Source organism: Prionailurus viverrinus, chromosome B1, assembly GCF_022837055.1.
Source record: "Prionailurus viverrinus isolate Anna chromosome B1, UM_Priviv_1.0, whole genome shotgun sequence".
Lineage (NCBI taxonomy): Eukaryota > Metazoa > Chordata > Mammalia > Carnivora > Felidae > Prionailurus > Prionailurus viverrinus.
Genome location: NC_062564.1, coordinates 143,633,166 through 143,656,883, shown reverse-complemented (window position 1 = coordinate 143,656,883; position 23,718 = coordinate 143,633,166). Strand labels below are relative to the sequence as shown.

General features: G+C 39.8%; 2 protein-coding genes across 5 annotated transcripts in view; both read left to right on the top strand.

Annotated features, from left to right (window-relative positions):
* Window positions 1-23,718, top strand: part of SEPTIN11 (septin 11) — a 91,305-nt gene that overhangs the window by 2,936 nt on the left and 64,651 nt on the right. The gene's annotated exons all lie outside the window — the stretch shown is intronic.
* LOC125163904 (mitochondrial import receptor subunit TOM5 homolog) lies at window positions 3,740-4,151 on the top strand. The gene has a single exon (XM_047856196.1). It carries the CDS (start codon window positions 3,740-3,742, stop codon window positions 3,926-3,928), a length of 189 nt encoding a protein of 62 aa, XP_047712152.1. The 3' UTR covers window positions 3,929-4,151.

Here is a 23,718-nt window from a genome sequence, read left to right as displayed (position 1 = left end):
ACCGTCCCCACACTGTACTTATTTCCAGGGCACGTATTTCCATAACTAAAATAACTGATAACTGCTTGAGATAATTGGAGAGTGTCTAGGAATGCAAATTTGGGGGGGGGGTGCTGTTCAGTAACACCTATTGCTGGTGCATTCTTGAGGCTTGGGGGAGGTGGAAGAAATAATTTGCTGCACATTTTCTATAAATTAGTTAGTTCATATATGTCAGTTAAATAGGAACAGTATGTGGATTTGAGATTTAGTTGTGTGGCCATAATCATATCCAACACCAGGTCTGCCAACCAGATGTGAGCTTAATCCCACAGAATTCTTCTCTAAGACCTCTTATTCAAATAATAGAGGAGATTCCAAAAAGAGTATGTGTTCAGAGGAGGTAACTGCTTTCTCTGCACATTCCCCGTTGTCACTGGAATTAAGATTAAATTGCAGTTTAAAAACAAGACTTTTTTTTTTTTTTTTTTTTTTTGGACTGAGCTGTGGTCTGGGTGATCAAAAGTTGACTACAAAGTTGAAAAGTCTTTTCATACATTTCCAACGAATTGTTGAATTGTTTTACTTTGTTCATTCAGTTCTTGCCTTAAGTGTGGTGCCTATAGTCCTACCTTCAAAACAACCCTCGTGAATACATATTTATCCAAACCCTGCTCCAAGGGATCAACACTACATCCTTCATCTTAGAATTCTCTGCCCCTCCTGTCCCTTTATCTATTCTCTGATTTGAACAAATGAAAGGAAGGGTGTGTTGAGAGAAAAGAACCACTCCAAAGTTGATCTATGTATGAATGGAGTTTCCCTAGTTACTCCTTTAGAATTTAGACTTTTTAAAAAAGTTGTTTAGGGAAACATGAATAGATCTCCTTTCCCTACAAACTGCCTCTCCCATCCAGATTGAAGGAAAGTTCAGTTAGAATAATTTGCTCTCAATGTTAGGCATTCTTGAACTTGAATGTCTTTGTGTGATATCCTAGGTAAATATGAGATTTTACTGGGGAAAAACCTTGTATGGCAGATGCAGTATTTCTGTCTTTTGAATTGGTTATATTCAGTTATAACCATTTAAACCTTAAGGCTGAATTAAGATGTTTCTTAAGTTGATTTGTTGGCTGGAAAACAAAAGTTTGAGTTTAGTGTGATACTGTTTATTTTTGTTCTAATCTCGACCCCTAGTGTCTCCATTTTCTCTTGGATGGTGTTGGTGCTTGGCTCTGAGAAGACCCTAAAGCACATCTGTTTCAGAATATAACTAATGATTAATGAGAGCATTTCTCCCTTAGGGATGTGTCCACATTTTGGGTGAGTTAGTATTTTTGCATCCAAGTCTCAGGACAGCTATTATCTTTCTTTTAAACAGAACATGGTAATTTACTCTACCTGGGAATCAGGCTTTATGTAGCTGATCCACTCTCTCTTAAGGTGTGGTGTTCAAGTTATATAGCCTAGGAGTTGAAAGGAACTTTAAGAGATTATTCAGTTCAGCCTTCTTCCCAATGCAAAAATATTTCTTACTTTATCCCTAACAGATGGTGTGTATTTAAACTTTTGCAGCGATGGAGATTTCGCATGATATCCTTCAAGAAACCTATTTAATTATTCTTTTATCTGTGGAGCCAAAAGAAATGGAAAAACCAAGTTCATTCACTCATTTAAAAGTATTTACCGAGTACCTCCTATGTGCCAGGTACTGTTCTGGGAGCCAGGGTTATATCAGTGGACAAGAGAGACCTTCTCTTTTTACCTGGAGCTTTTATTTTCTGAGAGATTTAGTGTCTATGCGTAGTGAAGTGATGAACTTCAGTGAGTATGGAGTATGTAAGCCATTTAGGGAGAAAGGAAATTATGTGCCTGTTGCTGAGTCAACACTTATGATGCAGGTAAAGATCTTGTCTGGGAATCATTAGAGACGGTTCCTGAAGATATGGTCTGTTTTCAGCAGGAGGAGGGTGAGGACTGACAGTGAAACGTTATTTTCCCGTGTTACAAAATTGCCATTTCTAAGACTTGATGCTGTGGTCCTTGCATGAAGGATTCTGGCTCTTTTGTACCTGGCAAAAGCTTAATGGAGCTGAAAAAGGTCTGCGGGATGGCTATCTAAATGATAAAGGGACTGTCATCTAGGGGGAGGTCTTTAAAAATTAAAATTCTGTCAGTGGTATAAATTATACACACTGAGACTCTGTAAGCAATTATTAAGGAATGCTCGAAGTGTTTGAGGTATCGTAATCTGTCCTTTTCAAATCTTTGAAAGCTATAGGGTTTTTTTTTTTTTTTTATGCTTTAAAATATCTTCCTTAAAAATGAAGTGTTTACAGGGGCGCCTGGGTGGCGCAGTCGGTTAAGCGTCCGACTTCAGCCAGGTCACGATCTCGCGGTCCGGGAGTTCGAGCCCCGAGTCAGGCTCTGGGCTGATGGCTCAGAGCCTGGAGCCTGTTTCCGATTCTGTGTCTCCCTCTCTCTCTGCCCCTCCCCCGTTCATGCTCTGTCTCTCTCTGTCCCAAAAATAAATAAACGTTGAAAAAAAAAAAAAGTGTTTACATTGCAATGAAAAACAGACCTGTGGAAATTGATTAAAAGAACAAAACTACCCATACCCCACCATCCTGATGTAAGAGTTATTAGATTGTTAGCACGTTTTCATCAACTTTGTGAGATTTACACAAGTAAGCTTAACCCATCTCCTAAAAACTGTGACTTAGAAACCAAACTGTGTGTCTGCTAAACCCTGTCTTTTTGGACACCCATATAATTGACACCGATGCTTAGTGCTTTCAAAGGGGCCACCCTCTGTCTGTGTCCAGACAAAGGAGCGAATGATTTGGATGTCCTACTTTGATTGATTGCCAGAAGGCCTAGTATTTATATCCACTGATGATGCCACAGCTGATAATGATCTTTGGGTTTAGACTTCCTGTGGGGCAGGGTATAGAGTTTTCTAAGCCAGTGTTTCTCTTTATAGGACCTTAAACTTGACTGGGGGTGGGGTGGGTATGGGCTGCTCTTGGATTTTATAATTTATTGAAAACTCTTTCATAGTGCTAGCTAGACCTGTTTCAACTGGGGTCAGTGAAGTGAACCATTATTTAAACAAAGACCCAGCAGATCCAAAGCTTCTATCCTGTTCCCTAAGGAGATTTACTTTACAATATAATTGATACCTGCTTTGTGGTTGTTGTTTTTTAAATCCAGATTGACAGAAAACTCCCTCCCAACTAAGCAGTACTGCCTCTGACCCACTCAGGCCTGCTGGCAACCTATCAATGCAACCACTGTGGAACATGAAAACCAATATTTGGGCTGAGGTGATAGAGATAGGCTTCTAAAAATAATTTGTTGGGTGATATGAAATCAAATTTGTGTCCTCTCAGGCCTGGTCTCAGGTAGAAATCAGGAGTCTTTACCCTCATATGCCAGAACCAAGGCATTAGAAACACCTTTTTAAGGATCCATGCCACTGAGTGTGAGTGTCTTGCTCAAGTCAAAGGATGCAGGAACTTGACCTATGTGGTTGCATTCTGTCCACCTGCTGAACTGTGACCGTGTGGGATTGAGTGTGATATGTTGTGGGAGGGGCAGGCTGAGATGAAGAGGTTGATCAGGCTTCATGTTCCAAAAAGAATGTCTTTGGTATCCAACAAGCAGAAGCTTTGTTCATGCCCCCCTCCTTTTTTTTTGCATTTTAAAAATTGTGAAAAAATACATAGCATAAAGCATAAGCCTCTGAAAAGAATAGAGTATGGCAGCTGAAAGCTGGGGAAGCAAAGCCGAGATGTTCCTGATTGAGGGGCTTGTGCCAAAGCTGGACTCTGAGGAGGTGAAAGGGAAGATGCTCGAGGATGTGATCTCCTCCATGTGGAACTTCCTCAGCTATGTGGCCCTGCTGCAAGTCACATCTTTTAGCCTAAAGAAATTGGAAAGCATGTGAAGATGGGCATCACATGTGAATGCATGATATGAGGAGCCCAGTTACAATTTCTACTCCTATCTGCAAATGAATAGGCCCAGAAAGATGTAAGGGACTCTTTGATTGAATGGATATAAAAATTCTACTTGTTAAGAACAAGTTTGGCTCTGGTAACTGACCTTCATAGCTATAATTTAAAACTACTTGAGAAGTAAAGATATTTTGTAGTGATAGTACACCCATATATCTGTGACATTCAGCCTGTGTGAATGTTGAAATAATAGTAAGTAATGTCAAACTCCATTTTCTAGCAAGTATTAATTATAAGGGAATTATGTCTCCAAAAAAAATGTGTGTGTGTGTGTGTGTGTGTGTGTGTATACACATACCTGTTTTGATAATTAAGTAACATTACTTTGGGATGAATTTATGATTTTCTTCATAAGTTTTTTCTTATAGAAGAAGTAATACAGATAGCTTAGAAATTGAAAAACAAAACAACCCACAACAACCTAAACACATCAATAGCCATTCTTAGTTTCCTAATCCATCTGCTTCATCAGATATTTCTTTCATACTTTCTCTGAGCAGATGCTGAAGTTACGATGTTGAGTATTTGAGATGCCATCCCTGCTGCTCTCTAAAAATTTCTCTGAAGGATGGGTAAGGAAGCAAAAGGATGAGTAAGGAAAATGAGGTGGAAAAGTGTACTAAGCCAAGGGAATAGCTCCTGCAAAGCTCTGGGTGTGAGACAGCCTTTTGAGGAAATCCACCTACGACGTCACTGTTCAGGGTGGGGTAGAGAAAATAGATGTGGGTCTAGGCAGGTGGGAGGAAACCGGATAATGCAGTGTATTCTTTAAGACACGTGCATATTTTCTACACAGTTTTAAAGATATTTTATATCCTACCCACCCTGTGCCCCAACTTAAGATATCTCAGATTCTTGGAATTGGTTGATAGAAGACCTTGAAAGTCTGCAGGGTATTGAATTCTTCAGGATTCAGTAGAATAGAGGGGAGATGAGAAAGGATAGAGGAGTTGATTCCTTTCATGACCAGATCGCATCCTTAAGAATAGAGGAAGTGAAGACAGAGGAAACACACAAAGAGGAGGAGGGATCCAGTGACAACATCCCCAGTATAGGTCTTCCTCTGTTTAGTCTTCTGTACTGAGGCCTTCCTCACGATGTAGAACTACAAAGTCTTGTTTTTTTAAACATTGAAGCAAGTGAGTCCTAAAGGGTGGAAGAATGGTAGGACCCCTTCTATCTTGGACTACAAGTGTCCAACAGTGTTCTCCATAAAGAATATTTAAAAAAACCATAGGATTCTATGAAAGTAGGAGTAAAGTCTATTAAAAGCTATGGTTTTCTTAAGACTTAACACCTTTTCATTCACTTCATCCTTTTGTGTATTGTTTTCCTGTCAATATAAATTTTGTGAGTATCATTAAGGGTGCCCATTACATTTACTCAGACCTACTGTTGAAAGGAAAAGGCTTAACCAAAACCATCTGTGAACAGGAAGCTGTTCAGCATCCTGATTTTTAATTTTTTTTAAAGATGAAAGAAATTGATGACACAAATGGAAAGATATACCATGCTCATGGATTGGAAGAATTAATATTGTGAAAATGTCCATACTACCCAAAGCAATCTATAGATTCAATGCAATCCCTAGGAAAATGCCAATAGTATTTTTCATGGAACTAGAACAAATAATCCTAAAAGTTGTATGGAATCACAAAAGACTTCAAATAGGGCAATCTTGAGAAAGTAGTAGGTATCACAATCCTAGATTTCAAGATGCACTTCAAACTTATGGTAATTAAAATAAAAGGTACTGACACAGAAATAGACACATAGATCAATGGAACAGGATAGAGAGCCCAGAAATAAACCCATACTTATGTGGCCAAGTAATCTATTACAAAGGAGGCAAGAATATACAATAGGGTAATGAAAGTTTCCTCAATAAATGGTGCTGGGAAAACCAGACAGCTACATGCAAAAGGATGAAACTGGACCATTTTCTTACACTATACACAAAAATAAACTCAAAAGGGATTAAGGACATAAATGTGAGACTTCAAACCATAAAACTCTTTAAAGGAAGTAGTAATCTCTTGGACATTGACCTTAGCAACATTTTTCTAAATATGTCTCTTGAGACAAAGGAAACAAAGCAAAAGTAAACTATTGGGACTATACCAAAATAAAAAGCTTTTGCACAGCAAAGGAAACCATCAACCAAACTAAAAGGCAACCTACTGAATGGCACGAGATACTTGCAAATGAAATAGCTAATAAGGGGTTAATATCCAAAATATATAAAGAACTTTCACAACTCAACACCCTCCCAAAAAAATCAATTACAAAATGAGAAGAGGACCTGAATAGGCATTTTTCCAAGGAAGACATGCAGATGGCCAACAGACATATGAAAAGATGCTCAACATCATTAATCATAAGGAAATGCAAATCAAAACCACAATGAGATATCACCTTACACCTGTCAGTACCAAAACAATAAGAAATAACAAGTGTTAGCAAGGATATAGAGAAAAGGGAACCTTCATGCACTGTTGGTGGGAATGTAATTGGCACAACCATTGTGGAAAACAGTATGGAGGTTCCTCAAAAAATTAAAAATAGAAATACTATATGATCCTGTAATTCCATTATTGGGTATTTACCTAAAGAAAATACAGACAGTACTTCAAAAAGATATATGCACCTTTATGTTATTGCAGTAGCCAAGATATGGAAACAACCTAAGTATCCATTGATAAATGGATAAAGAAGTTGTGTGTGTGTGTGTGTGTGTGTGTGTACACACACACAGTGGAGTATTACTCAGCCATAAAAAAGATCTTGCTATTTGTGACAACATGGATGGACCTAGAGGGTATTATGCTAAGTGAAATAAGTCAGAGAAAGATAATACTATATGATTTCACTTAGGTGGAATCTTAAAAACAAGGTGAATGAACAAACAAGATGCCAAACATAATCATAAATACAGAGAACAAACTGATGGTTGCCAGAGGGGAAGGGGTTGGGGGATGGGCAAAATAGGTGAAGGAGATGAAGAGAATACAAACTTCCAGTTATAGAGTGAATGGGTCACAGGAATGAGACTTTCGGCATGGGGTATATAGCCAATAATATTGTAATGGTGTTGTGTGGTGACAGATGGTAATTGCACTTACGGTGAGCATAGCTTAATGTATGGAGTTGTTGAATCACTATGTTGTGCACCTGAAACTAATGTAACATTGTATATTAACTATAATTAAGTTAAAAAAACCAAAAACCTCTGTGCACAGCAAGCCTTCTTGGCATCTTGATTTTTAAATTTTATTTGAATTGTCAAGATAATTATCTCACTTTATCCTTACAAAATTCCCAAGAAGTAACATAGACAAGGAAACTGAGGAACAAAGAAACTAACACCTAATGTGTACAGCCAGTTACTGGGAGCACTAGGCTTTAGAACCAAGGCTCTTAGACCAATATACATATAGACCTACAATTTGTGTTGGTCTGTTAGACTAACTTATGCTACAATTTGTGTCAGTCTGTTAGACTAACCTATGCTGAAGTAACGCATTTGTCCCAAATTTTGGTGGCTTACACAACACAGGTTTATTTCTTAACCACAATCTTTGATTCATCCTCCGAGATCTCCATGCTGTTCTGACCCCAGGATCCAGGTCCTCTATCTGGACCTTGCCAGTCTGGTGGCAGAGGAAAAAGATATACTGACCCCTGAACTATCAAGCTCTTACCATGGGTCACTTCTACATGAATTTCATTGGCTAAAGTAAATTTTCACTCCTAAATTCAGCAAGATGGCGATGGATAATCCTTCTGCAAAGAGTGGCTTTGCCAGTCAATTGACCAAGACTTGAGGGCCCTGGAATGAGGATTTAATTCCCCGTCCTGGGCTGGGGTGGGGGTGGTTATTTTGAATAGTAACAGTTCACCATACTGTCCTAGTCAGGGAATCTGCTACGGAGCCAAGGGTCCTCATTATTTTTGAAAAGTCTTTCCAAGTCTGTAATGATTTTTCCCACTCTCTCTGTCCTGTTCTGATTCTAGTTGGACATGGTAGAATGCTGAGGAATAGTGTGTGTGTGTGTGTGTGTGTGTGTGTGTGTGTGTGTGTGTGTGTGTGTTAAGAAGCCAGAATGAATTGAAGGCAGAGGATGTGATTATTCCTATTGTTCACTCACCGTGAGTTTGCAGTAGCATCCTAACTAAGTAAGGGATGGGTGGTGACCTTCTGAAAGACCTTCTGTGCTGTTCTCTGGTGGCCCCAACTCTGGGACTGTACTCTCTGGGAAATGGTTTTGAGGCCATTAGGACTTCCAGCTGCTTGACAGAATTATTTCCCTTGGGATGCTTCCAAATCTGTCCTTTCCCAGCCCATCTGTTCCTAAATGCAGATGCATCAGATGGCACCCTTCTCTTTCTTGCTTTGTTTTCTCTCACTGAGAGGCAGTAGTACTATATTACATTTGGATTATGAACATAGGCTCTGCAGTCAGACTGCTTGGGTTCTAGGGTATCGGCTCTGCCATTTAACCATCTCTGTGATCTTAGGCAAGTTACATACCTTGTGTACATCTCATGCGTCAGCTATAAAATAATGTACATTCCTCAAAGATTTGTAGGATTAAATAAGTTAAGACATACAAAGTGCTTTCAGTGATGTGTGAAACATTCATCCTCAATAAAAAGGAAATAAATATGGAACTAATAATGACTTTATACCAAAGACTGGGCTCCAGCCAGAACTGCCAACCCACCGCACCCCACCCCAGCAGGAAGTGAACATTTGCCCCTTCTCTCACACACCTAAAATGCAGTCTTCCCTTTTTCTAATCAGAGCACACCTCTGAGGCATAGATCCAATATACTGTCTCCTCGAAGCCTTGACTCGCCATCCAAGTTTTGGTAATTTTTCTGTCTCTGAATTCCTGCAGCAGTGATTGCCTGCAATGCTCGTGTGTCACCTTTATAGTGTTCTGGAGTCTCCACCCCAACCCTCACCACTCCTTTCTTCAAGACCCTATTTAAAATAAATAGGAATGGGGCACCTGGGTGGCTCAGTTGGTTGGGCATCTGACTTCAGCTCAGGTCATGATCTCGTGGTTTGTGGGTTGAGGCCCTGTGTCCAGCTCTAGGCTGATAGCTCAGAGCCTGGAGCCTGTTTTGGATTGTGTGTCTCCCTCTCTTTCTGCTTCTCGCCTGGTTGTGTTCTCTTTCTCTCAAAAATAAATATACATACATACATACATACATACATACATACATAAACAGGAATGATCAAATATAGTTGTGAATGTTTTTAAAAAAAATCTCTCAGGGGTGCCTGGGTGGCTCAGTCAGTGGAGCACCTGACTTTAGCTCATGTCATGATCTCCCAGTTGGTGGGTTAGAGCCCGATGTGGGGGCTCTGTGCTGTCAGCTCAGAGCCTGGAGCCATGATTCAGATTCTGTGTCTCCCTCTCCTTTTGCTCCTCCCCCACTCACTCTCTGTCTCTGAAAAATAAACATTAAAACATTAAAAAAAAAAATAAATCTCTCATTACCACAAACATATGTTCTGCTAGCCTTGACCACATTCATGTATTCTTAGCCTTACTTCCAGATTTGCAGGGAGAGACTGTGTTGTGCACCACCCCCCGCCACCTTCCCCTCTGGTTAATAAACATGTGACTGAATGAACAAAATTGATCCTTTGGATAAGACTTGTGCCAGCCTGCTTCCTCTCAGTCCACCTTTATGTAATTCATGCTGTTGCTGTGTGCGTTTGAGGCAGGTGTAGACCACATATCTATAGCTTTCTCCCCCAGGCTTCTCTGCTGTAGCCACCTGGGCTCTGCTTCACTATTTTGACCTGTGTACACATCTGGCTGTCCAAGGGCGTTTCCATCCCATGGGCCAACACTTGCCTGATGGGGGATGGAATCTGGTGGACAAATACTTCTCTCTTTTGTCACTAACTTTGGACAATTCTGAGGCACAATATATATGGCTCCTCAGAGGGGTCCCACATGGGCCCTAGCCTCAGCCCACAGTGTGATTAGCTCCATATACGTATGTTTAGGATGACTGTGCCTCCTTCACTGTTTCATACTTCTCGGTCCCCACTCCTGTTCCTTTGGATCATTTCCCCAAAGAGCTTTATGTGTGCGAGCCCTAGTTTCAGGCCTCTGCATTTTGATGAAAACACCTTGTTTCCTGGTTTGGGACTCTTGTACTTTATGCAAATGAGGGAGTGTGAATGTTACTTGGTAACATACCAAATTCCTCTAGAATTAAAAAAAAATACGCTGAGAACAAACTGATATTTCTTTAATCAGGGTTTTACTATTTATTGGAGGGAAGACTTCAAACTATTAAGAGCTATGCTCAGAAAAGAAGAAAACTGGATGCATCATCTAATCTTTTCTATAATTTTCATTTCTACTTCATTGGAGAGGAACCCACAGTCTCTCAGGATGGAAGTACTTGTCTCTGAATGTATAGTGCTTACTTTGTTGTGTGATTTCTTTTTTTTTTTTTTTTAATTTTTTTTTCAACGTTTATTTATTTTTGGGACAGAGAGAGACAGAGCATGAACGGGGGAGGGGCAGAGAGAGAGGGAGACACAGAATCGGAAACAGGCTCCAGGCTCTGAGCCATCAGCCCAGAGCCTGACGCGGGGCTCGAAGTCACGGACCGCGAGACCGTGACCTGGCTGAAGTCGGACGCTCAACCGACTGCGCCACCCAGGCGCCCCTGTGATGTCTTTAATGTGCCCATTTCAAGTCAGTTACATATTTTATAATCTAGAAACTAGATACAGAGTGTATGGGGGAAAACGTTTTTGATACATGAACTGTGAACTTGGGCCAAAGCTTAAAACTGTCTTTGAAAAAGAAATTTTGTGGCCTATACTGCATAGATTGGAAGAATGAGGTAAAAATTTTTGAGGCAACTTCTTGTGAGCTAATGTTCAGCCATTTTATGGGCCCAGATTAACTTAAGTATCTGCCTGAAAGTTCTTCAGCTCATCAGAGTTATTCACATCATCTCTTCACTTTGAGCCTATCCCATAGGCAGTTTCTGATAATGTAGGGGACATCCTTGGAAATACCACAAGCCAAACAGATTCATTCTCCAGTTTTCCCCAAATTTCTTACCTTTGCTTTCACTCTGAGGTTGGTTTTGACTTTTTTGGGGGTGGGCGATATAGGTCTGTACCTCTGCCTTTTGGAATGACTTGATTGTTTATTATATACGTCTTTGTTTTCAAAGCCTTTCCAATCCTTTGCTTTTTTTTCCAAAATAAAGGGAGTGGGAGGAGAAAAATTGGATACTGAAATGTGTTATTTCTCAAACTAAAACTGGAATTATTTTTCAGATTTTTTTTTTTGTCTTTAAACATACATTTGGAATGTTGCTAATTTGCACATTGCCTTTGCCATTGAACTCCTTGCACCCACTACAGTGGTGTCCTAATTGAAATTGTACAATTCCACACATTTTTCTTGTTGATTAGCTTTCATTGGGTAAACATTGATCTTTACAGTTTTCTTATGAGATGGTCTGAGTAGACACTGTTCTTGAACCCAAGCTCTTCAGCTCCTATTTGATGGATCAGGATTCAGACTTGCCATGGTAAATAAGTTAAAGTCTTCTAACTACTGGTTATACCTTCTTTCCAAATGGAGGTACAACCCTAGTCTGCAGAATAATGCTGTCAGAACTTTTTGCAATGATGGAAATGTTCTATTACTGCATTCTCCAGTATGTATTCACTAGCCATATGTACCTATCGAACACTTGAAATGGGGCTGGTGCAACCATAGAATTAGATTTTTTTTATCTTGTTTAATTATAATTAATTTGCATTTAAATTTAAATAGCCACATGTGGCTAGTGGCTACCATGTTGAACAGTGAACTTTACGAGTATTGTCTAGGGGTACCTGGGCGACTCAGTCTGTTAAGCGTTCAACTTTACTTCAGGTCATGATGTTGTGGTTCATGGGTCTGAGTCCCACATTGGACTCTATGCTGACAGCTCAGAGCATGGAGACTGCTTTGGATTCTTGTCTCCCTTTCTCTATGCCCCTCCCCTGCTTGTGGTCTCTCTCCCTCTCCAAAATAAATAAACATTTAAAAAAATAAAAAATTTAAAAATTTTAAAACAAGGGACGCCTGGGTGGCTCAGTAGTTTAAGCATCTGACTTTGGCTCAGGTCATGATCTCATGGTTCATGAGTTCGAGCCCTGTTATCAGGCTCTGTGCTGACAGCTCAGAGCCTGGAGCCTGCTTCAGATTCTGTCTCCCCCTCTCTCTCTGCCCCTCCCCCACTCATACTCTGTCTCTTTCTCTCTCTCTCAAAAACAAATAAAGATTAAAAAATTAAAAAAAAAATTTAAAACAAGAAGTATAGTCTAGAAGTATTTATAATCTGATATTTCTTTCTCATATTTTAGAAAACTTTATTAAGAAAAATTCCAAACATTACACAAGAGAGAAGGTATACTCAACCCTTCTATCCTATCACCTAGGCCATTCTTTTTTTTTTTTTTTTTTTTAATTAATTTTTTTTTTCAACGTTTATTTATTTTTGGGACAGAGAGAGACAGAGCATGAACGGGGGAGGGGCAGAGAGAGAGGGAGACACAGAATCGGAAACAGGCTCCAGGGTCCAGGGTCCGAGCCATCAGCCCAGAGCCTGACTCGGGGCTCGAACTCCCGGACCGCGAGATCGTGACCTGGCTGAAGTCGGACGCTTAACCGACTGCGCCACCCAGGCGCCCCACCTAGGCCATTCTTATGTCATCTCTTACCCCTTCTCTCTAACCTCCTCTCTCCTCATCCCGACCCCCCAAATTGTTTGTTTTTTCAAGTTTATTTATTTTGAGAGAGAGAGAGCAGGGGAAGGACAGAGAGAAAGAGAGACAGAGAATCCCAAGCAGGCTCCACACTGTCAGCACGGAGCTCTATGTGGGGCTGAATCTTACAAACCGTGAAATCATGACCGGAGCCCAAATCAAGTCTGATGCTTATCTGACTGAACCACCCAGGCGCCCTTGTTTGTTTTTCAAGGTTTTATTTTTTAAGTAATTTCTATACCCATCTTGGGGCTTTGATGTACAAACCTGAGATCAAGAGTCACATGCTGTACCAACTGAGCCAGCCAGGCACCCCAAGTTTGTTTTTTAAAAACTATTATTATTATTATTATTATTATTATTATTATTATGTAATCTCCACATCCAACATGGAGCTCAAATTTGTAACCCTGAGATCAGGAGTCATATGCTCTTGCTCCAGCCAGTCAGCGCCCCCCCCCCCCCCCCATGCCCCTAGTTATTTTGGAGTAAATCCCAGGCTCAGTCTGATCTCATTTAGTTTTAAGAGCTATGCTGGTGACCTGGGGGTAGGAGGAACATGGCATCAGGAAGAGGTATTCAGGGATCTTCAAAGTGAATTTGTGATTTAAAACAAAGGGCAAAAAAATGTCAAGCGTATGGATGGTAAAAGTTATAGTTTGTCAAAGATAGGTACTGAGTATATAGATGAGTGATATTCTCTGTGGTTGAGATATTTCATCATCACCATCATTGTAATGAATGGCCAGGCATGAGTGCATAGATGGAACAGTTACTGCCCCAAGCTTGATTACATGTGCTTTTCTTGAGCTTCGGGTTCATGGATAATTTCATCATTTAAACATTCATATGCAGCGTTTATCATTGAACCTTATTGAATGCCAACAGTGCAATAGAGTCATAGGATTTTTAAAGGTGGAAAGCAAGCTGAGAATCATTTGGCTTTAGCCCAATCTCCTCAGAATGTTTATTTCCAGAGAGGAGTAGCTTGTTCTGAGCTCCCTTTGAGTGGCCCAGCACTTGGTCTGTCACCCTGGCCTGATCAGCTGACTGGCTGAGGTAAAACTGTAGCATTAAGTCACGCTTACCTACTTTTTAAAACGGCAGACTCTTAGGGCCTCTTTTAGAGCAGACATGTTTTTTCTAAGTCTATTTGAGGTATTATAGATACTCTTTTGGAGAGAAATGTTTGTGTAAATAACATAAAATTTTCTCTTATGGGTTGAGAATTTATGCCTGTTACTGGTGTATATTATTATAGGAAATGCCTGTTTATTTTCTGTATTTCTGTTTATAAAAGAAACTCTTGTAGCAAGCACATTTTGATCATGTGGACACATTGAAGGAAATAATGCTTGCGTCATTGATATTTAAAAGTGCTTTTCTTCCTTCACAACGTAAAGCAAGAATTGTTACTGTGCTTTTGTAGTTGAATTTAGGAGCTAATAATGATTTTCTTCCTTATGATATTGTGCAGAATATGTATATTCTAAATTTGGACCTTAGAATTTAAGAGGAAGAATTTGTGATGGTAAAGGATCTTGTATCATCAGAAATGTGCCCAGGCCTTGGCTCAGCTGTTTTATTGATGGAAAAAGATGATATATGTTTCAGAATAAGAGCTATTAAAAATTTCAGCAACATTCTGAACAACTGCAAGCTTACTGTTGCAACAGGATGCCATTCCTTTTCCATAGTTAACTCTCCAGGAGTTGTTCCCTGAGCTTCTGTTAACCACATTCCTGGGAGAGAGGGAAGAGCTATGTCTAATCTCAGCATCTACATTGCAGCTTCGTCCAGTTTGCTTTTATTGCATGGTTCCTGGAGAAAGCGAATAGTTGGTTAATACCCTATGTGTTGATGTTACTGTGACTCATGATTTATGCCATTTTTTTGCAAATACTCCAGTGAAATGGGCTTTCTTATCTCTACTTGACAAGAAATATTTGAATCCACATTAGGGCTAAGAACACGACTTAGGGAGATGTTTTGTCAAATCACACGCACTGTCCTTTTCATGCAGGGTAAAAACAAGTAACTAGTAAGGCTTGTAAAATGACCATGACCTGATTGGGAAATACAGCAACCATTTTCAGCAAAGAGGGTGAAATATTAGTATGAGTAGCAGATTTTTCTTATTATATTAAGTTCACAGATTTAGAAAAAAAACGAAATTTAAACCCAGCAATAACACATCTTGAAAAAGAAAATAAATTCATGTAATCTAAGTCTCAATTAATGCTTACACTTTATTACAGTTAGAAAAGTGCTCAGCTTGATGTAGCCATCACATTAATAAAAAATAGAAGTTGGCCTTATGTATTCTCTTTAAAATAGTTAATGAACAGTGGTTTATCACAGCTTTGATAGGCCTCAGTTTGGTTCTGGATTGAATTATTTATGGCATGGTAAAATAGTAAGGGAGAGATATAAATAAACCATTTTTGACCAGCTTCATTATTTGGCTTATTGATGAGAGGGAAAAAAAGTACCGAAAAGGACAACTCTCAGATTCTTCAGTTAAATGTTGTAAATGGGCCAACGTGTGCTGCCTCTTAGCTCTACCTGGCTAAATGAGGTCCTCAGTGGTGCCATAGTTTTCAGTTTTTCAAAAGAACACGGACATTTAGAGTTTGAGGTGAAATTTCCCCATCTGAAAATGTTGGCAGTTAAGTCAAATATTTTTAAAATACTGTGTGGGCCACATAAACATGTTCGTGGGCTGAGACTGCCAGTCAGCAGTCTTATTTCCATTGAAGATAATTCATTTATATTTTCTTGTATTTGAATAAAGAAGCCATTAACTTTTGGGGGGGGGGTGTCTTTTTAAATGCTTTCACATTTGAATAAGTAAAGCATTTTTTCTAGAAAAGGTGCTTGTTTTTAAAACAGAAGTGAAGCAATTACTTGAAGGCAGTAAGGAAAATGGTTTCCTTAACAGGGTATCTCCTAACAGGTTTGAGCTGTAGGAGATCCGATTGGGAGGAGCAGGACCTCGTTGCAGTGTGTCTAGGGCCCACAACGAGAGAGCAGGGGGGACTCTTGAGTGTTGGTGTCCAGTGCCAACGTCCCTCTGCAAAAACGTGTGCTATATATAGTGAACGGGGTTGGATTTTTTTTCTTTTTGGTTTAGGTCCAATGACGGTTAATGGCTGTTCCTTACAGGCTGTGAAATTATTTATGAGTTTGGCAGTAGGATGATGTGAAATGCAAGTGGAGATAGGTAGAATAGGGTCTGTTACCAAATCCCAATAAATTGTTAGTGCTGGAGCCAGGAAGACTTCAGAGGTCACCCAATCCAGGGCCTTCCTTTGAGATGAGGAAACTGAGGCCTGGGGAGTTGGGCTGAGGCTGAAAGTTCTCATTAACTCTTTCCTGTCCAGCAGGAACCCAACCCTTCCTTTCTTTTCCTCTCTTCTTCTTCCTGCCTATAGGAAAATGTGTCTTCCAGGATTTATTTGTGGCAATTAGACAGTCTTTCAGAAAAACAAAGAAGTCAGATGTTTAGTAAACAGAATAGGTAGAAAAGATCTTCCTAGGCAGTAGATTTAGTTTGTCCTTGTTAGAACTTTTTTTTTTTTTTTTTTTTTTTTTTTTAACAGAGAGAAACAGTGAGTGTGTGCCAGTTGGGGTGGGGCAGAGAGAGGGAGAGAGAGAATCCCAAGCAGGCTCTACACTGACAGACACCAACAGGGGGCTTGATCTCTGGAACTGTGAGATCATGACCTGAGCCAAAATCAAGAGTCAGACACTTAACTGCCTGAGCCACCCAGGCGCCCCAAAACATTTTTATTGTTAAAATTTCTGGTGCTGTTCTTGTGTCAGTTTTCGTATGCTTCTTTCCAAAAGCCTACCTTTCCATACTATTTTTAGAAAGCAAAAACCAGTTAGGTACTCAACAGGAAAATGTGGCAATTTATTACCTTTCTGCAGTTTCCTAGTGGTGGGTTGAACCACATGAAATAGTTGATTTCAGTTGTTTCAACTACAAAAATGGTAGTGTCATATGCTTCAAGACAGTAGCTTGAGCAAAAGGGTGATGAGTATTGGGGTAGCTTCCTGTTCTTCTAAAGGCATGGTTGACATTTTACATGGTCATCGACCATTCAGCCTTTCTCATGTTATCCTGCTCAAACATTGTTACACTAGAGCATTTTTTTACTGAGAAATGTGGTATTGAAAGCTCTGTGTGCATATGTGGAACAGTCTTTCCCCCACGTGCTATGTTTGGCTTGAAAAGCCTCCCTTCGCATTGAAGAAAAGACGACCAAGCCAAAGTCAGATGCTGGATTTGTTTCTGATTTTTCAGGCCACCAGAAGTCAGTTGAAATGAGAATGGTTTTCATTTTGTCTTGGTCAACAGCACAATACTTTGGTATGCAGTTATATTAATATTACACCCCGAGTTGAGGATCTGAGACTCTTGAAAACATTGCCCTGTTACTGAAATTGAAGCCTAATTGTGATTTGGTGGTGGAGGAGTGGGGGGAGCAAATGGACCCACAGAAAGAAATGTCATAAACTTTAGACCTTTTCTTCTACTAGTTTTCTGAATTGAATCCACTGAACATTGGCTTTCTCAAAACAACTTTTGTAAAAGACGTGGCATTTTAGTATTTTGGGGATTACAAAACTAAGTATAAAATAAGAGACATTTTCCTCTGATAGGGGAAAATTTATTTGAAGGATATTATGACCTCTGAATCATATTTGAGACCGCTGACAAAATGAAATATATCTTTTGACTTTAGGCATCAAGGGAATTAATATTTAATATATGCTCATTTTTCTTAATAAATTAGAAAACAGAAATCCAACCTAAACCCAGTCAATTGGAGAAAGCCAAACTCTACAAAATTCATGGTTCGTAAAGATCTTAGTGCCCCACAGCTGAATAAATACAGCTAAAGAGCCATCACAAACAGCCACTTGGAAATGCGATTTTTCTGTACTACTTTGAACTGGAGGGTTAGTTAGAAATTCACTTCTGACATTTCAGGCCCCTTTTGACTATTACTTTAAATTCGAGTGCTTTACTCTAGTTCTTGAAAAGAACTACAGAACTAAACTTTAGAACTAAAGGGCCTTTTTATTGGGGTAAAGGTTTTCTGAAGGAAAAAAGTGTCGGACAGGCTGAGTCTGTTTTCCTCCCTCTTAATTTATTTCTGCAAAAATACCCTTCCCTACTGTTCTCTTCAGGATGAAGGCTCACCTCCCCAGGATGGTATGCTGGTCTTTCCATGATTTGATGCCTTTCTTTTCATAATCCTCAACTGGTTCCTGCAGTTCCTTGCAGGGCCTGCCTCCTTGCAGGGCCTTGGGCACCATACGTCCCCTTTTTTCACACTCTGTCTTGCACCTCATGTAAATGCCTTTCTCCTAGCTTCTTCCCACCCTCTGTAGCTACTCATCCTTCAAGACTTTCCAGGCCCCTCTGCTTTCCCTTCACCCAGGCAGAGTTTGGAAGACAGCTTTCTGAATTCCCATTTATCTTAGGCTCTTGTAATAAGCAGGTATGTTGTACCATAGTTTTCATGCCTGATTCATTTTCGTATTGTCCATTCAGCAAAGAATAGTGCCTGGCAAAAGGAATTCCTCAGTAAATACATCAAAAATAACTGTGCAGTAACAGGCCCAGGCTTTCTGCCTGTATAGTGGACTTAATCAGTAAAAATAACTGGCATAACATCCTGGAAGGAGATTACAGAACAAAGAATTTAACGATCTGCTAAATTTCCCCAGGAATTCTCAGCATTATTTAATGGTTGACAAGAGGGAGCTTTGAAGGGCTAAGAAATGAACACAAATGCAATGGGCTGAAGATTTAATTTTCATTTCACCTGTTTCTTGTCTCAGCCCGGGGTTGCTCAGACCATAAAAATTGGAGTTGACAAAGCATAAGATAATTTGCTCCTGTTCATCAGAAAATATTGTGGAGTGACCGGGTGAGGCAGCCTTGGGAAATGGTAAAGGTTGTTCTCTTTGTAGTTCTCTTTGATGCTGCGTTCAGGGTCTTCCCTGGGTTTATTTTTCCTAATTATTGAAATTATATGTATGGCAACAACCCCTGAAGCTATTCTGTGTAGCAATTAGTGTGCTGCTTGGAGTGTTTTTATTACTTACTACCTTCCTGAGAACTGCCAACATGCTTGGTGGAAATGCTGGAGATTATAGCGTGAGAAGTGGTTTTTCATAGATGTCTTGTCCTGTAGAAGTGAGGATACAGGATTCATGGGAAGAACAAATCTTCACATTTTTTTAAAGTTTATGTGTGATATCTGTATGTATGTATCATATAAATGTATTCAATGGCTAGCAGAATTGACATTAAATTGATAAATATTTTAAATGTTGTCTACTATGAAATTGCTCAAAGTGGTCAAGACTATACCAGGGGCTTTCTATTATGTCAGTTGAAACTATAGCAAACCTTTAATATAGATACTATCCCTACTTTACAATTAAAGAAAAGGGGACTTAGAAGCAACCTGCCTCAGCAGTTGCAGAGCTGGGGTTTTTTACTCGTGACTGACTTGTAGCTGATGCTTATCACACTATTCCATGCATCTTTGTGTTTTTTATATTAATTTCAGAGAGTTCTTTTTTTCCCAAGCCTATCACTTAAGATATTGGTATTTAAATATTAAATTAGATCTAAAAATGGCACCAGAGACTTCATGCACATTTGCCTGAGATGTCGGTTGGTGAGAGATCACACAATTTTTAAAACTTAAATCATTTTATGCGTTGTTCTGTAACAGAGTATTGAAGTTCATTATTTTAGCTAAATGTGTCTTAATTATGATCACTGAATCTTGTCTGAGTGTAGCATAACACTTGTGAATATACCAAGACTTTTACGAGCTACTTAAAAGGGTAGTATTTGCTTGGGAAAGTGGGGGAAAGAGAGCCACCTTAACATGGTCATGACTGTGGGGATATTTGGTGATACACTGCTCATCTTAAAAGCATATCGGAATGAGCCAGTGAGGGTCTGGGTATGAAATGCCAGGTGGTACTTACGGTGCCTCTTTTCTGTCCAGCTTTACATGGTCCTTTAAAAAATAGGCCTTTTAAAATATAGGAATGGAAATTACTTTCCTAAGTAATTCTTAAGTCAAGATGGTCGGTGGCACTGCAAGATACAATAATCTTCAGGTGGTTAGGCTATCTAACTGCCATGATTATAGTGAGGCTGAACATCTTTTCATGTGGTCATTGGCCATTTGTACTTATTTCTTGTGAATAACCTATTCACATGCTTGCCTTCCACCCTTCCCCCCCCCCCCAGCTAGGCTATTTCTTTCTATTTTGCTGACGTCCATCCTTTTATATGTGCAAATAATCTTCTCCCAGTCTGCCATGTATCTTTACTTTTGTTTTTGGTGTCTTGTTGTACAGAAGCTTTAAATGTGTCATCGTCTTTTTGGTTTGTATTTTGGGTCTTGCTTTAGAAATCTAGTTCACTCTTCACAGAAGTTCATTTAATTATAGTTAACAACTGTTTTGTCTTTTGCTCAGTGGTTTAGAGGGGACAAGAATGTAGCAACTGTTAAGAAACAGAGTCTATTCATCCAGTGGGAGATGTCCTGAAATAATAAATTAGAAACCACTCAAAGAGGAGACAGAAAGGGAAGAGCTCGGAACCCAGGACGTGAAAAGTAACAGAGCTCAAGAATCCAGCCTTTTTTAGAGGGATGCAGACATTCAATGCTCTGTGACTTGAAGAGACTTTTATGAGTTAATTAACACCTAACTTGTAATTAACAGTTGAGTACACACTGAGCTAGCTGGAGGACAAGCAAGGGAGCTTGGGTTAGTGATAGGGCCTTTACGTTAGCAGTTTGGAGGTGGGGGAGAAATCCCCTTTTAATATTCCTTTCAAGTGGGTTATTTCCAGGTTTAAAAAGTTCTCTTAGTAATAATAATAAGTAATAATACTGGATACTCCGTGTATGGCAGGTACTGTGCCTGAGCACTTTATATGCATCATTTCATTTAGTCAAACTTACGAGTAGGTGCCATAATTATCCCATTTTACAGATGAGAGAACAGACTCTAGGAGGTTAAATAACTTGCCCAATTCACACAGCTGGTAAGTAAGTGGTATCAAGATTTGAGTTCAATTCTTTCTGAACTATGTGCCATCCAAAAGTGATTGTTACACATTTTTGGAAATAAAAAGTAGTTGTGAAGATACTGAGCGATGAGTCCCTGGAGTCGATGAGTGTGCCTGTTCTACTTGAAAAGCAGGCTCGGTCAAGCATCTTTTGGCATGCCCTGAGTTAGTTGCTCTTAGTGGAAGCAAGAAGATTTTGCAGGACTTTATTGCTTGAAACTTTTAAAAACAAATCAAAGCCCTTTCCTTGCAAGGGTCCATCTTCTCTACCCTTCTTTGCTACCTTCTGCCTGGGTGAGGAATGGGCCAATTTCTCCCAAGCTATGACCTGGCTCTCTAGCACCTTCACTCAGGTCAAGGGCAAAACTCCATGTTGCTGTACGGGATTGGGGATCCAATCGCTAAGGGGATTGGATGGACCTTGTTGGCATGTCTTCATGAGACACATGCATGCATATGAGGCAGCCACACAGAGCATGCACGAGGAAAGCAGGTGTCTTGCTGATACTCAGAGCATGACCATCTCCCCAGGGCTCCTCCATCCACGGTTCAACTCTCCAGCTTGGCATGCATTTTGTCAGACTATCCTAAACCTAACCTTCCACTTCATTGACAGTGAGACACGAGTCAAGCAAACCAGACAAAAACGAACATTTGTTTATATGGAAGAAATGCTGAGGTGAATCACTAATACAATTTCATAGTGTTGAAGCAGGTTAAAAATTCTGGCATTGCTACTTACTTGCTCTGAGACCTTGGGCAAGTTTCTTTATATCTCTGTGACATCTGTAAAATGCGGATCATTGTATCTCTCTTATAGGGTTGTGAGGATGCATACTTTAATGCATATTAAGCCCAGGATATAAATAGAACCATGTGAATGTTAGCACATTTTATAGATTTAAAGCAATAAGCTGCTATTTCTAGAGTGGGGGTCATTGTACAATTTCAGTACACTTCATGGACATCTTTATATTCTTATCTCTGATAGTTTGGGTGAATTGGTAGCACTTTTACCTCCCCTTGTTGATGAAGGCATTTCTTAAGGTCTCTAGAGAAGTAGGGTTTATTTGAGCCTCAAGAATACTCCCTCTGGCTTTGGTTCTTTCTTTTTTCACTGTCGCCATGTTCTTTTGATCACTCAAATGAAGTCCCCCCCCCCCCCCCCCATTTAAACCTAAAGAAATGGGTTCTTTCCCCTTCAGTATTAGTGGTGGTCATACATTTTACCCAGAAGCTGAAATCTGGATTAAAGTATCCTGTGCGCCCCTGCGTGGCTCAGTTGGTTAAGCGTCTGACTTCAGCTCAGGTCATGATCTAAGTTTGTAAGTTCAAGCCCCACTTCAGGGTCTGTGCTGACAGCTCAGAGTCTGGAGCCTGGAGCCTGCTTCAGATTCTGTGTCTCCCTCTATCTCTGCCTCTCTCCTGCTCACCTTCTGTCTCTGTCTGTCTTTCTCTCAAGAATAAATAAACATTAAAAAAATAATAATTAAAAAAAAAAACAACATCCTGGATGTCCCTGTTGATGCTCCCTACTTCCTCTTCCTGTTGCCCTCTTCCTCCTTAAGATTACCCCTTAGCTATGGTGCTTGTCAACTGTTTACAGCTCAGTAACCCATGTTGATCCCTGACATTCTGCCACACCCTGTCCTAGATGCTGTGGAGGCAAAATTAGCCTTTGCCTTCGGGTTTTTGTTGCTTGGACTTTCACAGAGTGTTTGAGCAGGAATGATTTTTAAAGAAATAATCTTACCCAGCTCTTTCATTTGACAGAGAAGGAAGCCAAGACCCAGGAGAGTAAGTGACCTGCTTTAGGCCCACAGACTCAGAACTGGAGCCAAATCCCCTGACTTTTGCTTATACTACAAATCCAAGGACAGTTGAACTGAGGCATTCTAGATAGGTAGTTTGTCAGCAGATTCTTTGGTGGTTTCTAGTTGCCCAGTGGAGAAAACCTAAACTCCCCTTTCAGGCTCTTACCTCATGTTTAGGACACTGGTCACCCACTAGTTTATGATGCAAAATATCTTAATGGTTTCAGAGCTGGGCTGCAGATGATATTGAATCAAGTTTAACTTAGGTCCTCAACGCACTTGGACATTTATGGTGAAGCACGCTTTGTAAAAATGTGAGCCCTTGTAAAAGTGTTATGTAACACAGCTTGGGCTACTGTTGGTGCTGTGTGTGCCCCTCTAGCCTGTAGACTAAAGAGTATCCAATGACTTACAACACAGAGCACCATTTGAAATTCTCTCTGCCATCCCAAAGTGCTTACTGTGACAGTGTCAATTTGGGACATAACTTGGTTAGTGGGCATACTTTACAAAACAAAGTATGTCCCATAGCCATTCCTAAGGGGTTTTTGTGACAACATCAATCCACTTTTGTTTTTTTAAGTTTTAAAAACATTTATTAAAAATATTAAAAATAACAATGATCACATTCTATGTTAACATACATAACCGTTTTCTGCAATATAAATACATTTTTCCAAACCAAAAAATTGATGAGATACATTGTTTTATATTTTTGCAGATCTTTTTAATGTCTGACTTAATAGAAGACAGCCTGGTCTTCAGATCTGCTTTTCATTTACTCTAATGCAATATATCATTGTAGTTGAAGTACATGAAGAAGATTTAGCTGCACAGAAATATGGTTAGAAAAGGAAGAACTTACACACCCCAAAAAAGTTCCCGGAGAGGCCCCAGGAAACCTCTGACCACACTCTGAGAACTGCTCGTTTCAAGTAGCTCTCCTAGTCTCTGTATCCCCATTCATTCCCCTCCAGG